Source organism: Chenopodium quinoa, unplaced genomic scaffold (assembly GCF_001683475.1).
Source record: "Chenopodium quinoa cultivar QQ74 unplaced genomic scaffold, ASM168347v1, whole genome shotgun sequence".
In the NCBI taxonomy this organism is placed as follows: domain Eukaryota; kingdom Viridiplantae; phylum Streptophyta; class Magnoliopsida; order Caryophyllales; family Amaranthaceae; genus Chenopodium; species Chenopodium quinoa.
The window spans coordinates 2,358,116-2,373,448 of NW_018743669.1; the positions used below are offsets into that span (position 1 = coordinate 2,358,116).

The window sequence follows — 15,333 nt, forward strand, 5'->3', positions numbered from 1 at the left end:
CATGTGACTTTGCAAGCCGATGTGGATGTGTAGCCGTGTAGGGAGCGTTTGACATAGATATTGAAAATAGAGTGAAAAGAAAACAAATACTTAGAGTGAGAAAAGGAATTATTTAACACTTATCTTTTCATTTGTTTGGTTTAAACATGAAAAAGAATTACTTAACCATAGCTCATTTTCTTTTTATTTGATGAAGGTAAGGGTAATTGTTACCCTAACATTTAGAGAAGTAACAACTTGTGGAAACCATTACCCTTAAATAATAGTAATGGTTTAATTAAATCCATTCCTACCAAAAAAATACTCTAACCAAACATGCTCATAGTGCGTAAAAATGTCAATTATTCCAATGATAATGAATAACATAGCACGCATTCGTGCATGTAACTAATATAGGTATTTATAATTAGAAGTTTAGATTGTATGGGAGATATAATATATGGTGTATTTGAGAAATCACCTTAGTTATTTGGATATGTTTTAGTGAACAATATCCACACTGCACACACAAAAATGCTAGAGTGGTAGACTTGTGATTTTACTACCATTCATTGATCAAACTTAGAATCTTAAAAATATGACAATTTATACAATTGATTGTATCTTATACATATATTTTTTAAATCGTAAGATAAAAAATTACTCCGTATATATTAATTTTGTATATTCACAAAGTACAACAAACAAATAGATAAAATTGCCTAGATTTTTTTTATTTTTTTTTTGTTTTTTTTGAGGGGATAAAATTGCCTAGATTGATAATGAAGTGGAAATGTAGTGTTAAAGTCATGAGATTCATTTAAATTTCACACCAACTATGGATTTGATTTAATTGTGTATTTTATCCCAATTAAATGCAAATTTCCAAGTATAGAGTCTACCTAATTTGTTTGAGCCTTTGAGGAGAGGGTACACTCCCTATTCCCTAGCCCAACCATTATGGTTTAGTAGTTGGACTTAAGTCTTAACCCTGATCAACAAACACTGTTTAGTAATACAAGTAATAATAAAATACTGGGTTACTGTGTAAATGGGTACAGTTGAACTTTATTAAATACCACTGGTCTTAAAGTCAGTGAAATAAATATGAGTATGATAATTGATTTTTTTTTTTTTGAATTATTAAACTTGTATGAGATTTTTTAATAAGTGAGGTTGAATTGATGAAGAAAGAGGGTGTATGCTGGGAAAGGAAAGAGAGAGAAGACGAAAAGAGCAATGAAATGCAAGCACATCGAACCCAGATTACTACTTGTTCAACTTCCAATTCTTTCTGGGAATTCCTTAATTAATTATCCTCAGTAGCATCACTCATTTGCTGCTATAGCATCCGTTACTCGTTTCAAACAAATTCAACAAATTCATTCGTTTTCCCACTTCTAATTACTACCCACTTTGTTCTGCAATGGACTGTGCAATCCAGAGGTGGAGCTTCAACTATAGTAACAATGGAGTTTTGATTTGATTTGAATTGAATTGTTCGAAGAAGAGGGTGAATGAGTGTGAGGGGATCTTATTTAGGGTTTACTACAAATGGAATCGAGAATGGATCAGTACGAGATCATGGAGCAGATTGGTCGCGGTGCTTTCGGAGCCGCCATTCTTGTCAATCATAAATCAGAGAAGAAGAAGTATGCATTTCTCTCTTTCTTTGTTCGGAGTATATCTTTGTTGGTCGTTCAATTGCTTAATTTCTGGGTTTCTGCAGATACGTTTTGAAGAAGATTAGACTCGCTCGCCAAACTGAGCGATGTCGTCGATCCGCTCATCAAGAGGTTAATTTCACTAATACTATACTATTACTACTATTATGTTTAATATTAGTGGTTTTAATCTTTCTAATTTGGTAAACTGTAGATGTCACTAATTGCACGAATTCAACACCCTTACATTGTTGAATTCAAAGAAGCTTGGGTTGAAAAGGTTGGTTAAGATTTCCAGGATTTTTCCTTGTTTCTAATTTTGGGATTTGATGAATGCAATGTTAATTAAAGTGGATTTGATTAATGCAGGGATGCTATGTTTGCATTGTAACGGGTTATTGCGAAGGTGGAGACATGTGAGTATATATAGATTGCAACTAATTTTATAAAGTTTTGGATTTTTTGTTTTATGGGTGGTTCTTTGTTGTTGATGATTGAATCTGTTTCAGGGCTGAGTTGATGAAAAAGGCTAATGGTACTTCTTTTCCTGAAGAGGTATATCGATCATCTAATTTCTAATCCACTATTTCAGTTTTCAATTTTGGACTTCAACAACTAATTTGATTGAAAATTGTTATCTTTGTTTAGAAACTTCTCAAGTGGTTCACACAATTACTATTGGCCGTTGAGTATCTTCATTCAAATTATGTCCTTCATCGAGACCTTAAAGTATGCAACTCTGCTCCATTACTGGATTTTTTTTTGTTTTACTTGGCATCAAGTTCTCTTGCTGTTAACTGCCATTTTTTCTGCTTATCCTTTGTATAACCATTTTTGCAGTGTTCAAATATTTTTCTGACAAAGGATCAGGAGGTTCGTCTTGGTAGGTGCTTAATTACTGCTGCTGAATCAAAAAATTTCAATGTGCTTGGGTTTGTACTTGTTATTTATAGTATATGATTGTTGTCGAAATCATCTTATGAAAAATGCAGGTGATTTTGGGCTTGCTAAAACTCTCAAGGCAGATGATCTAGCTTCATCTGTAAGTAGTGCTGGACCTTGAACTCACCATCCTAAAAGTCTGTTCTGCACTGATAAATGATTCTTGCTATGCTGTCTATTGCTTTTCTTGCTGTGTTCTCCTTTTCAATTTTGTCACGGCGGGAATGAGACAGTTTTCCTTTCATTTTTTTTTGAAACATCAAAGGGGAGGGGGCAGAGGGCAGAGGGCAGAAAGAAGTGTGGCCTTTGGCCTCACTCTTTAGCATGCATTTCTGGCCTCTTTTGCTGTCACCACACTAAGTGGATGTGAAACTGATATTCACCCTATCTGTGCTTTAGGTGGTTGGAACTCCTAATTACATGTGTCCTGAACTTCTGGCAGACATACCTTATGGCTTTAAATCTGATATTTGGTCCTTAGGTATGTTTTTATTGGGCTGTTACCTGTTAGTATGTGGACTTCTAGCTGCATAAAAATATGGTTTAATTGATGTTATCTTGATTAGGCTGCTGTATGTACGAGATGGCAGCTCATCGACCGGCGTTTAAAGCTTTTGTGAGTATTTCTTTTACCTTAATGTGTCGCATGTTGTTCTGCTAAGATGTTTCATATTAGCTCTCCTTTTCTGTTTCATAATTGAAACACAACATTAAACCACTTTATTACAGGATATGGCAGGATTAATTAGCAAGATAAATCGATCTTCTATGGGTCCCTTGCCTTCTTGTTACTCTCCTTCAATGTAAGTTATTGCTGTTGTGTTTGTATGATTATTGGATTTTGTTGATTTAATCAGAAGTTTGTTGAACCTGTTAATAATATTGCTGGCACGTTAATGCTTTGTCCTCTTCATAAGCTTTTTCATCCCATATCCCTGCAGGTAGATGAGAGCTTTATAACCACCAAGTTTGATGAGAATTAGCTAATTTTTTTTTTTTTTTTTTTTTTTTTTTTTTTTTTTTTTGCTTGTGTGTGTTATCATTTAGGAATATGTATTGCATACTCAAAGTTCCAATGGGTTTTGTGTCACACAAACAAAAATAAAAATAAAAATAAGTTCTAGTGGGGTTTGTAACCATTGAGAATACAAAACTACTGCTTTGGCTGTGGGAAAATTTTCCTGATGATTTTCAAACTTCAGGACTTGTATTTTCTTTTTTTACAAAACTCACTTTAGATTGGACTTAGCACTTGTTTGAATAAGAGGTAGAGAGAAAGGGTGGGACGGGTACAAGTTCCCTTGTTTGGATAAGAGATTAGGAGAGGGAGGGAGTTGAGTAAAAACCGTCCCTTCAAAATTGGTGAGATTTGGAGGGAAAATGGAGCTCCAGCTTCCTCCTCCCATTCCTTTCCCTTCCCTTATCTTATATTTTGCTACCCAAACAATGTGTAAATATTCTCAGTTATCAATATGTGATATGTGATTATGTGTTTTTACTTCAGAAATATATTGGGGATCTATGTATTATATCCAAATTTGCCTATAAACCCATTGTTGTACATACCCTGCCTTTTCTTTTTTCTGTGCTTATCTCAAGCTTTGTATCTTATTCACGTGTCAACCCCAATGAATTGTTTCATTTCAATCAATAATCACTTGTTTTCACTTTTCACTCTCCTTACTATTAGTCTTGTGTAATGCATTAAGAGGAAGGGCACCTCAGGAATTGCCATTATAATTTAGTTAGAACTGTTAGAGCCGTTAGAGGTAACTTGAACAATTAGAGAAGGGAATCAGTTAGTCTATATATAGAAGGCATTAGAGATTAAGGAAAGGAATCTTGAAATGAATTGTGTATTTTTTTTTTTAAAATTCTTGTTTCAATCAATTAACTTCATCTTCTTCTTTCTTTGATTATCTGCCCAAACTTCCAGTCATTACATCCTTGATCACTCATTTGGTGCCATATTGAACAATATATGTGTATAGCTAATTTCTAAATAATTATGAAATTTTAATTTTGAAAGATCTTAGAGAAATTTTGTCTGAGTTGATGATCTATTGGATCCTGGCCTTTTTTTTTTTCCCTTCAAATAATCATATTTGGCCGTGTATTCATATAAAGCATTATTTTTTCTACTGTCAATCTTCACCATACTATCTTAATATCTTATCTGCGGATCTTTGTATTGTACTTGCAGGAAGACTCTGATCAAGGGAATGCTACGCAAAAATCCTGAGCACCGCCCAAGTGTACGGAATTTTTTTCTCTTTTTTCATTTCATCTGTGGTAAAAAAAAAAGTTGTATTTGGCATCTAGGGGCTTCTCTCTTTTCTTTTTAATGATGTACTTGATTTGACGCAGGCATCCGAGATTCTGAAGAACCCTTACTTACAGCCTTATGTCAACCAATACAGATCCTCTAATTTTCCATCTCCTGGGAAACTTCGTGAAGCAAGGAAACCCATGATTGAGAGCCAAAACAGTAGCAGTTCTTGCAGTGATAAAGATAGTTCTGTATCAACTGAGAAGAACATTCCAGTCATGGTTTACTGTGAGAACAAGGCTACTGAGACAGATATTGCATCTGATGATGATGTAGATTATGAGCATCCAGCTCAAAGTGATGCAGAGCAATGTGTTGCTGAATGTGTGGTCAGTGTGCATGAACAAGACAAGAAATCTGCTAATACTGAGCCAAAATCCAGCAGTGAGATAAAGCAACCAAAGATCATAAAAAATATACTTATGAACCTCAGGGAAGGTAAAACTAGAGAGAACAGCTCTCCTATGCGAAGCAACAGAGGAAGAACTGTGCAAAGAACTAACATTGAAGCATCACCTAAAGTCTCCAAGCCCACTATTGTTCCTCCTACTGTCAAACCTGCTGATTTTAATTCGGTTGTGCCAGCAAGGACCAGTCCAGATTCTATGAAAAGAGTTCATGCTTCATCTCTGAGACATCAGGTCCAAAATGATAAAATTGTCTTGTATAATAAAAATTACCCAAAAAAGATTTTGTACTGACTAAATATGATTGATAACCCTAACTATACAGCATATGAAAGTAAACTAGAATTCAGGCAATGAAACTGAAAAAATCCTACATCTCACCTGAGAATGGAAAGTCCATAAAAAAGTTTACTCTAATCTCACATGAGAGATGAAGAGACAGGGAAGATGGCATACTTTTCTTTGGAATCTGCATTCTCAAATGAGATGTGGGTTATTTTAGTTCAATTAGTGAAAACTAAATGGTATTTATTTTTGTTTAACCTATAGTTTTGCTTCATTGTTTTTGGCCAATAATTTAGGTCACTTAGAGCTCTCTCTCTCTCTCTCTCTCTCTCTCTGAATGAAAGGGTGTATATGAGTAATAGTTTAGTTGCATAATTTGCTAATATTTGGTTGATATTGTTTTTGCAGTCGCCCGTTATTGAATCCTCACCTAAGACTAAGCCCAGACATGAAGTAGTTTCTTCTCCCGGATCCATCAAACAAGCTGCTGAAGAAGGAATTGCTTCTAGGCCAAGGCAAAAAACTCCTCCTACCAATGTAGTTAGACGGTCTTCCTTTCCAGGGAGAATAAAGCAAGCAAGTCAAGAAATTCCAAATGCAGTAACTGATTCCATTAAGGTGGATACTGGTGAAATGGCTCAGGAATCTGAGAGCATTGGTTTGGTGAGCAAGACCTCTTCAACTCATGCTCCAGAGGTTACAAAGCATGAATCAGGAAGAGGTTTAAAGGTGCCTCGAAGAGTAACACGAGCTGATAGCAGCAATTCTGTCTCTTCCTCTGTGTCCATGCAAGCATTTGAACTCTCTGATGATGCGACAGCCCCCTTCCAGAGTTTATTGGAGCAGACTACCCATGATTATGAGGTAATAAGCCACTCTGAAGAATCTGAACAGTGTGGCTCCCATAGGCCTAGCAGTGCATCTGCAGCCATTTCGTACAGCAATGCAACTCATCATCAACCTACAGTGACTGAGGCTGAACAGTTTGAATTGCATCGCCCAAGCAGTGCTTTTGCATCTGTTATGCACCACAAGATGCCTGAAAATAATTTTAGCAAGGCAGTGAACCTTCCCCAACTGTATGATTCGCATCAGCCAAGCAATGCTTCTGCTTCCTATTTGTTCCCTGAGATTCCTGAGAATAACTCAGGAAAGGGTATTTGTGATTATGGGATAAAAAAGCGTGTTGAATTAGACTTACGTCGTCCAAGCAATGCATCTTCATCCCATATGTATCCTGAGATGTCAGACAATGTTGCTGGGAAATATCAACTACATGATGGTGAGGCTGAATTATGCTTTGTTGAGACATTTTCCTTTCCTTCTGGCTCTCCTTCTGGCACAGACAAGAATTTATCAAGAGATGCCTGTGGACTTATTAAGCCCTCGTCATATATAACTGATGCCAAAGGCTCAGATGCAAACCCTGAGTATCAAAATGTTGGTTCTGGTGACGTAGGTATTAAAGCTCATGCATCATTAAAACGTCCATGTCGGAGTTCTCAGGATGTTTTGGATGTTGATTCTGGGCCTTCTGATAATGTGGGTAGTGAAGCTAATACATCATTAACGAACCCATATAGGAGTCCTGAAGAAATTTCAGTATATAAAGATTACTTTTCTCCCAGCAGGTCTGGTGGTAGATCAGATCCTATGCCTAGCTCTAATCCTGTGTCTCCATCACAAGGTGATGACAAATTCACAGTAAAGGAATTCTTGTCAACAGAGGGAAAAGATAAAGTAGCTTCAAATAAAACTATATCTTCATCCAACCAAAATACATCACCTGAAAAAGCTCCTGCTCCCTGTATACCTCCAGTTTTTGAGGATGTTGTACATGTCACTCGGCATGGTAGTTTCCAGGGAGGAAGTGAGCAGCCATTTATTGAAACTGTTGAAAGAAAGATGGATGTCGGCACACTTGTCAATGTTACTAGGGAAGAGAGAGAAACGAGCAATGTGACTGCTCCTGTTTCTTTGCAGCCCTCGAATTGCTCATGGACTGTGACTCCAAGATCAGATTCCCCAATAAGACTAGGTCTTTCTGAACCCACTGTGGCAAACTCAGATACTCCACCGCAAGTGAAGTCCCAATCAGGTGCAAAGGAAGGAGACTCTCCATTTAAGGAAGTCATGGATGTTAAGTCTTTTAGACAGAGGGCGGAGGCTCTTGAAGGACTACTTGAATTGTCGGCTGAATTATTGGAGCAAAGTAGACTCGATGAGCTTGCGGTTGTCTTAAAGCCCTTTGGCAAAGATAAGGTTTCCCCAAGGGAGACTGCCATCTGGTTGGCTCGAAGTCTTAAAGGCATGATGATTGAGGACTCCTCTCGGAATTCATGAGTTAGTTTCACATTCATGCTGGTAAGTTACTGATACTGTGTATGCAGGACTCCTGCAGCATTCTGTCCATAGTAATCATTCTTCACGGTCTTTTCTTTTGTGTTTTTAGAAGAAAAGGAATCATGTTCCCCCTTTTGTGGAATTTTTGAGAGAACCCAAATATGTTTCTTTGTTTATTTTTTCTACCATTCTTTGGATGCAGCATGTTATTGTACATAACAATGATACGGATAAAAATAAGGTTAAATTTTACTGCTGCCAATGTACTAATATGCTGCACTGTATAGCACATATATGAACTCCTGGATCATTCTTGCAGGTAACCTTGTCATTTCTTTTTATCTTTGAGACATGAGAAGACTTGACAGTGAGCGAACAAAAAAATTGATGTTTTAAAGCTTCACGACATACTTGTGTATTTTTTTTTATGCAAGAGATCTGCTCTCCGGGCAATTTACTTCCATCTCTGTTTCATCGGGAATCAATATACTGTATGGATGTTCTTCGTAAGTATTGCGAATTATGTTAAAACTAGCTACTGAAATTGTTGCCTTGGTCGACCTTGCATCAATTGCACGACCTCGAGCTGTTGAGCCATCTGCCGTATTGCCATAACCCCAGCAAATTTGGTACAAGTGTCAACACATAATAGTACTAAGCTAATGGCAAAGCATGAGGCCGCATGACAAATACTATCCAACAGCAGTTAGTATCGGGAGAGGCTGATGGCCGTTAGATTAGCCACATTGCGTAGGATATGACCTGAGTCTTTTTTATTACAATCTATGAACACTAGCAGGAGAGATCTAGTATCCAGCTAATGAGATCATATTGTTAATGTGACCCTTTCTTTCATAACTATATTTTCCTGAGAAATATCAGTGTTAAAATGTTTCATGTTGTAAATCAAGGGAGGTAGAATGTACGTCACACCAAATGATTTATTACATACGAAGTAGCTTGTTACGTTGTTATACTATAAATTCAAGAACAATCAAGCATCTGAAAGATGCATACAGAACATACGTCTAGAGAATGATACTAAAATTCTAAAATGCATAATTGCATAAAATTCATGGAAATTGATTAGGATAATAACAATCACAAAAGGAGTGAGCGGCAGCCAAATGGTGGAGGTAGAATCAGGATTGTAAAAGGAGTGAACCCTAACTTTCCCAATCACATATCCCAAATCAAACCCTAACTTTTCTCTGTCTCTCTCCTTCCCTTCTCTGCTAATCTGATCAACTCAACGACGACCTTCTTCGTTTGCTCCCAAATTCAAGAAGGTAAGATCTTATTTTTCATACTCCAATTCAACACTTATGTGTATTTTTAGCCCTTCAATTCAATTTGAAAAACTGCAATAAGTGAATTTGGTTAATTCAATGATAAATTTAATCCCTGTATATAACTGTATATATTCAAAGGCTCAAAATCAGTAAATTGTTTTTAGGTTTCAAAGTTATATCAGTAACTCTTCCACTGTATCTCAGCAGAAGCTGTGTAAAAACGATGGTGTTATATTGTTGGATGACTGACGCTCATCCTCCCCTGATGGGTGGCTAATGTATTTTTTGTAGCATAACAAATGCTAGGGCAGAACCGCAGAAGTAAACCAAACGCTAGGGCATAACAAACGCTAGTGATCGCAAAAGAAAGGAGTTCAAACCCTCGGTAGACCTGAAACGCCCTTACGGGGACATCAGGCTCGCTCGAACCCCCATCCCCACTCCCCCGAGAGGCCCAACGAGCAACATCGTACCACGAGTTGTGTCCGTTCTCGTCATCTGGCGCACGTCGCACAATGGAAGATATTAAAGAGTTGAGGAAGAAAAAAATTATCAATTGGGTCACAACTGGCTATTCCACTTAGGATTTTCCAATCAATAAGGAATCACCTTGTTAGAGACAAGGTAATAACCCGAGTTATTACCTTTTATAGTCAGTCAGGAATTTGCAGACACATTGGAGGAAAATTGAGTTTGATCTTATAGTTGGGATCACCATCTAAAGTGAAAAATTCAGGAAGGTTTCGAGGAAGAGTACCTAAGCTGAAGTTCCAAACTCTGCCAGATTGTCTCCCTAGTAGCATTTGAAAGAAGAATAAGATTTCCAATATCTAAAAGCTGAGCTACTATGCAAATCAACGTGCATTGATGGCAACAATGAGTGTGAAGGATGTTCCAAACTCTGCTAGATTGTCTCCCCAATAGCATATGAAAGCAGAATATCTAAAAGCTGTGTGAAGGATGTTCCAAACTCTGCTAGATTATCTCCCCAATAGCATTTGAAAATAGAATATCTAAAAGCTGAGCTACTGAATTATTTTCCTGATCGTTAGATATATTTGATGACCAAAAGATATTGTTCTGTTCAACTAGGGCATGAAGATTACTATCCTCGGAAACTTTGAGCACCCCAAAAGAAGTATTGCGTAGGGTCCCACTATGAGCGTGGGGTTTCCTTAGGCGTGGGGTCCGTCTATAAGCGTGGGGTTTCCTTGGGCGTTGGCCCCGCCCCTATATTAGCGTGGTGTTCCTTGGGCATGGGGTCCTCCCTAAGGCGTGGGGCTTATTAGTTGGGCGTAGGGTCGGTTGGTTTGGCGTGGGGTTGGTCCTAGGGCATGGGGTTGGTTCGTTTAGGGTTTCTCCTTGGGCGTGGGGTTCTTCCTTGGGCGTGGGGTTTCAAGATGGGCGTGGGGTTTCTTCCTTGGGAGTGGGGCTCTTCCTTGGTCGGGGGGTCCCTCTTTAAGCATGGGTTTTGAGCTTAGGCGTGGGGTTTCAGGATGGGCGTAGGGTAGATACATTAGGCGTGGGGTATCAGGATGGGCGTGGGGTTATTCTTTGGGCGTGGGGTCCCTCTTAGGCGTGGGGTTCTTCCTTGGGCGTGGGGTCCTCTATTTAGGGTTGGGGTTTGAGTAACGGCGTGGGGTATGAGATTAGGCGTGGGGTTGGAGTTTGGGCGTAGGGTTTAACCTCGGGCGTGGAGTTTCTTTCTAGGGCGTGGGGTTTCAAGATAGGCGTAGGGTGTCTTCCTTGGGAGTGGGGTTCTTCCTTAGTCGTGGGGTCCCTCTTTAAGCGTGGTTTTTGAGCTTAGGCGTGGGGTTTCAGGATGGGCGTAGGGTTGATACATTAGGCGTGGGATGGGCGTGGGGTTATTCGTTGGGCGTGGGGTCCTCTTAGGCGTGGGGTTCTTCCTTGGGCATGGGGTCCTCTCTTTAGGCTTGGGGTTTGAGTAACAGCGTGGGGTTTCTTCCTAGGGCATGGGGTATGAGATTAGGCGTGGGGTTGGAGTTAATTGGGCGTGGGGTTTCATCTTGGGCGTGGAGTTTGAGCTTGGGCGTGGGAATTGACCTTGGGCGTGGAGTTTCTTCGTTGGGCATGGGGTTAATTTATAGGGCGTGGGGTCATTCATTGGGCGTGGGGTTGATACAGTAGGCGTGGGGTTTGAGTTTTATGCGTAGGGTTGATACAGTAGACGGGGGGTTTCTCCTAGGGCGAGGGAATTCATGACGGGCGTGGGGTTTCTTCCTATGGCGCGGGGTGAGCTTCGGCATGGGGTTTGAGTTTTAGGCGTAGGGTTGATACATTAGGCGTGGGGTTTCATGATGGGCGTGGGTTCTTCCTTGGGCGTGGGTTTGAGCTTCGGCGTGGGGTTTCTCCTAGGGCGTGGGGTTTCATGATGGGCGTGGGTTTCTTCCTTGTGCGTGGGGTTTGAGCTTCGGCGTGGGGTTTAAGGTGTGGGGTTTCTTCCTAGGGCCTGGGGTTTTATCAAGGCGTGGGGTTTCATCTTGGGCGTGGAGTATCAGGATAGGCGTGGGGTTTCTCCTTGGGCGTGGGGTTTCTTCCTAGAGCGTAGGGTTTAAGCTTAGGCTTGGGGTTTGAGTTTTGGGCGGAGGGTTTATACATTAGGTGTGGGGTTTACCCTAGGGCATGGGGTTCTTCCTTGGGCGTGGAGTTTGAACTTGGGCGTGGGGTTTCTTCCTAAGGCGTGGGGTTTACCCTAGGGCGTAGGGTTCTTCCTTGGGCGTGGGGTTTGAGCTTGGGCGTGGGGTTTCTTCCTAGGGCATGGGGTGAGCTTCGGCGTAAGGTTGATACATTAAGCGTGGGGTTTCTCCTAGGCATGGGGTTTCATGATGGGCGTAGGATTCTTTATTGGGTGTGGGGTTTGAGCTTTGGCGAAGGGCGTGGGGTTTTATCTTATGCGTGGGGTTTCATCTTGGGCGTGGGGTATCAGGATAGACGTGGTGTTTCACCTTGGGCGTGGGGTTCTTCTTTGGGCGTGGGGTTTCTTCCTAGGTGGGTGGAACCATCCAATTTGCCTTAAAACAGTCAGTTTACCAATTCGCAACATGTACCGATTTTGTGAACTGAAGTCTACCACGGACATTTATGACATCATTTTATGGTCATATATGGTTCCAAACGACATTATATGACCCTAAGATTATTCCCTAGAGTCTCAACACTTTTTGCCACCGGGCCTGTAATCTAAAAAATTCCTCAAAAAGCACGGATAATAGCCTTCAATTTTGAAATTTTTTGACTCTTTTTTCCCCGGAAATAAAAATTTCCGAGATGTTTACCATGGTCCCTAATACCCTCCGGGAGTCCAATTAGGTAGGTGGAACCATCCAATTTGCCTTAAAACAGTCAGTTTACTAATTCGCAACTTGCACCGATTTTGTGAATTGAAGCCTACCACGGACATTTATGACATCATTTAATGGTCATATATGGTTTCAAACGGCATTATATGACCCTAACATGTATCCCCTAGGGTCTCAACACTTTTCGCCACCGGCCCCAATAACCTCAAAAATTCCTCAAAAAGCGTAGATAATAGCCTTCAATTTTGGAATTTTTTAACTTTTTTTTTGCCCGGAAATAAAAATTGCCGAGATGTTTACCATGGTCTCTAATACTAGCGGTGTTCAAAAAAACTCGTCCGAATGTCCCGACCCGCTGACCTGCTGTCCCGGCAAATACCCGACTGGAATTTTTTTAAAAGAACCTGTTTTTTCGGGTCGGGTACCCGACCCAGGAAAACTGCCTTCAATTAGGGTCGGGACATTGGCCGATTTTTTTCAAAAACGGGTACCCGATTACCCGAATTTTAAATTTTTTAAAAAATAAATAAAATAATAACCCACTCAAACTCCTCACCACGTCAGACAGTCAGACCCCAAAGGCCAAAGCCCAGCCCCTAGCCTAATTTTCACGAAATTAGGGTTCTGGCTTCTTTCCCCTCTCTCTCTCTCCGCCACTTCCTCCTTCCTCTCTCTCTCTTCCTGCCCGTCTCTCTCTCTTTCTGCTTATTCTTGCCTTCTTCTTCAGTTCTTCTTGCCCTTCACTTGTTCAAGGCTTCAACTCTTCAAGGCGTTCAAGCCCTTCAAGCGAGTTCAAGGCTTCAGTCTAGGTAATTTCTGTTCTCATGCTATTTTAATTTCGTTGTAATTTGTGGTAATCCAATTGATAGTGTATTTTGTGATAATTGATAGTGTATTATGGTGATTAATTAGATGACAAATTCATACATGCTCGAATTCTTTTAAATCCTTATTTTTATTTGATAGTGTATTATGGTGATTAGAAGAAAACTAGAAGAAAACATGTACAATAGTCAATAGAAGTCTGAATATTCAAAATTCCAACTTTTTTGAAGTCTCATAGTAATTAGTAATTTAGTAGTAAGCAAATCTTAAAGCTGTAATTATATTAAAGTGGTAATAGTTATCCATTAATTAACAGGTTTAACAGTATGATTGGTATGATTTTTTTTAATTATTTCATTATTTGATGATTAAATTATCATGTCGACCTGAATTATTTTAGTTTCAAGATAATATGTAGATTATCAATTCGGTATTTAGGCATTGACAGATTAAGTGATTAGTATACAATGTCATTTTCAGTTCTAAAATGAATGGACTGATTTGTCTCACAGTGTATGTATGTTTGTTTTTTTACCAGAAAATGTCAGATTCAGATGACATGATGGTGACAAATTCAAATGAAACAAATAAAGTTTCGGATCTCACAAGTGAATGAAACATGACCTCCAAGCTTATTTAATTTGCATTGTGGCTTTGTTATATTATTGTACTTTGTAATTTGTATGTTTGGAATTATGTAACTAATGACTTCCCCTAAACTTTAGCTTTTAATTAGTACTTTAATCATGTTAAGACTTGTATTTTAATATGTTAAAACAGGTTACTAGGTTACTTAAATGTAGCAGGTACTCAAGGCTGATTTCATGGGCTACACTTTAAAGAATTACATGCATGGTAATTCTGGAAAAACAGGCAGCAGGTTTTTACAAAAAAATGCAGCAGATTTTTACAAAAAATAAAATCTGAAAATCTAGAATTTTTACAAAAAAAATGCAGCAGGTTATTTTATTAAAATAAATTAAATTACAGCAGGGATAAATAGTTAAATACATAATATTAAGTAAAAAGTTAATTAAAAGAAAAACAGTTCCGGGTACCCATGTCCCGACCCGAATAATTTGGGTACCCGAAACCCGGGTACCCGGATTATTCAGGTCGGGACATGGGACACGCTAACAAGTACCTGAAAACCCGGGTACCCGGATTTGAACACCCCTCCCTAATACCCTCCGGGAGTCCAATTAGGTGGGTGAAACCATCCAATTTGCCTTAAAACGGTCAGTTTACCACTTCGCAACTTGCGCCGATTTTATGAACTGAAGCCCACCACGGACATTTATGACATTATTTAATGGTCATATATGGTTCCAAACGACATTATATGACCCTAACATGTATCCCCTAGGGTATCATCACCTTTTGCCACCGGCCCCAATAACCTCTAAAATTCCTCAAAAAACGTGGATAATAGCCTTCAATTTTTGAATTTTTGGACCTTTTTTTGCCCGAAAATAAAAATTTCAGAGATGTTGACCATGGTTCCTAATACCCTCCGTGAGTCCAGTTAGGTGGGTAGAACCATCATGTTAGGTGGCCTTCAATTTTGGAATTTTTTAACCTTTTTTCGTTCGGAAATAAAAATTGCCGAGACGTTTACCATGGTCCCTAAATCCCTAATACCCTCGGGGAGTCCAATTTGGTGGGTGGAACCATCCAATTTGCCTTAAAACAGTCAGTTTACCAATTCACAACTTGCACCGATTTTGTGAACTAAAGCCTACCACGGACATATAAGACATCATTTAATGGTCATATATGGTTCCAAATGGCATTATATGACCCTAACTTGTATCCCCTAGGTTCTCAACACTTTTCGCCACTGGCCCTAATAACCTCTAAAATTCCACAAAAAGCGTGGATAATAGCCTACAATTTTGGAATTTTTTTAACCTTTTTTTGCCCGAAAATAGAAATTTCCGAGATGTT

General features: G+C 39.2%; 1 protein-coding gene and 1 long non-coding RNA gene across 3 annotated transcripts; both read left to right on the top strand.

The window, feature by feature from the left end:
- The first annotated feature begins 726 nt into the window (after positions 1-726).
- Positions 727-8,859, top strand: LOC110683578 (serine/threonine-protein kinase Nek5-like). Of its 2 annotated transcripts, XM_021859980.1 has the most exons (15): positions 727-1,631; positions 1,709-1,775; positions 1,858-1,923; positions 2,013-2,059; positions 2,153-2,198; positions 2,292-2,372; positions 2,484-2,526; positions 2,636-2,685; positions 2,985-3,066; positions 3,152-3,201; positions 3,315-3,388; positions 4,789-4,840; positions 4,953-5,555; positions 6,015-7,970; positions 8,269-8,859. In XM_021859980.1, the coding sequence occupies exons 1-14, from the start codon at positions 1,534-1,536 to the stop codon at positions 7,947-7,949; spliced, it is 3,294 nt and encodes a 1,097-aa protein (XP_021715672.1). In that variant the 5' UTR covers positions 727-1,533; the 3' UTR covers positions 7,950-7,970; positions 8,269-8,859. The 2 variants fall into 2 exon arrangements, with proteins under 2 accessions (XP_021715672.1, XP_021715671.1); XM_021859979.1 differs by lacking the exon at positions 8,269-8,859 and having other exon boundaries at positions 6,015-8,267.
- Positions 8,860-13,132: 4,273 nt separating this feature from the next.
- Positions 13,133-14,200, top strand: LOC110683298. The gene is made up of 2 exons (XR_002503594.1): positions 13,133-13,370; positions 13,925-14,200. It is a non-coding gene; the product is annotated as an uncharacterized LOC110683298 (long non-coding RNA).
- Positions 14,201-15,333: the final 1,133 nt, after the last annotated feature.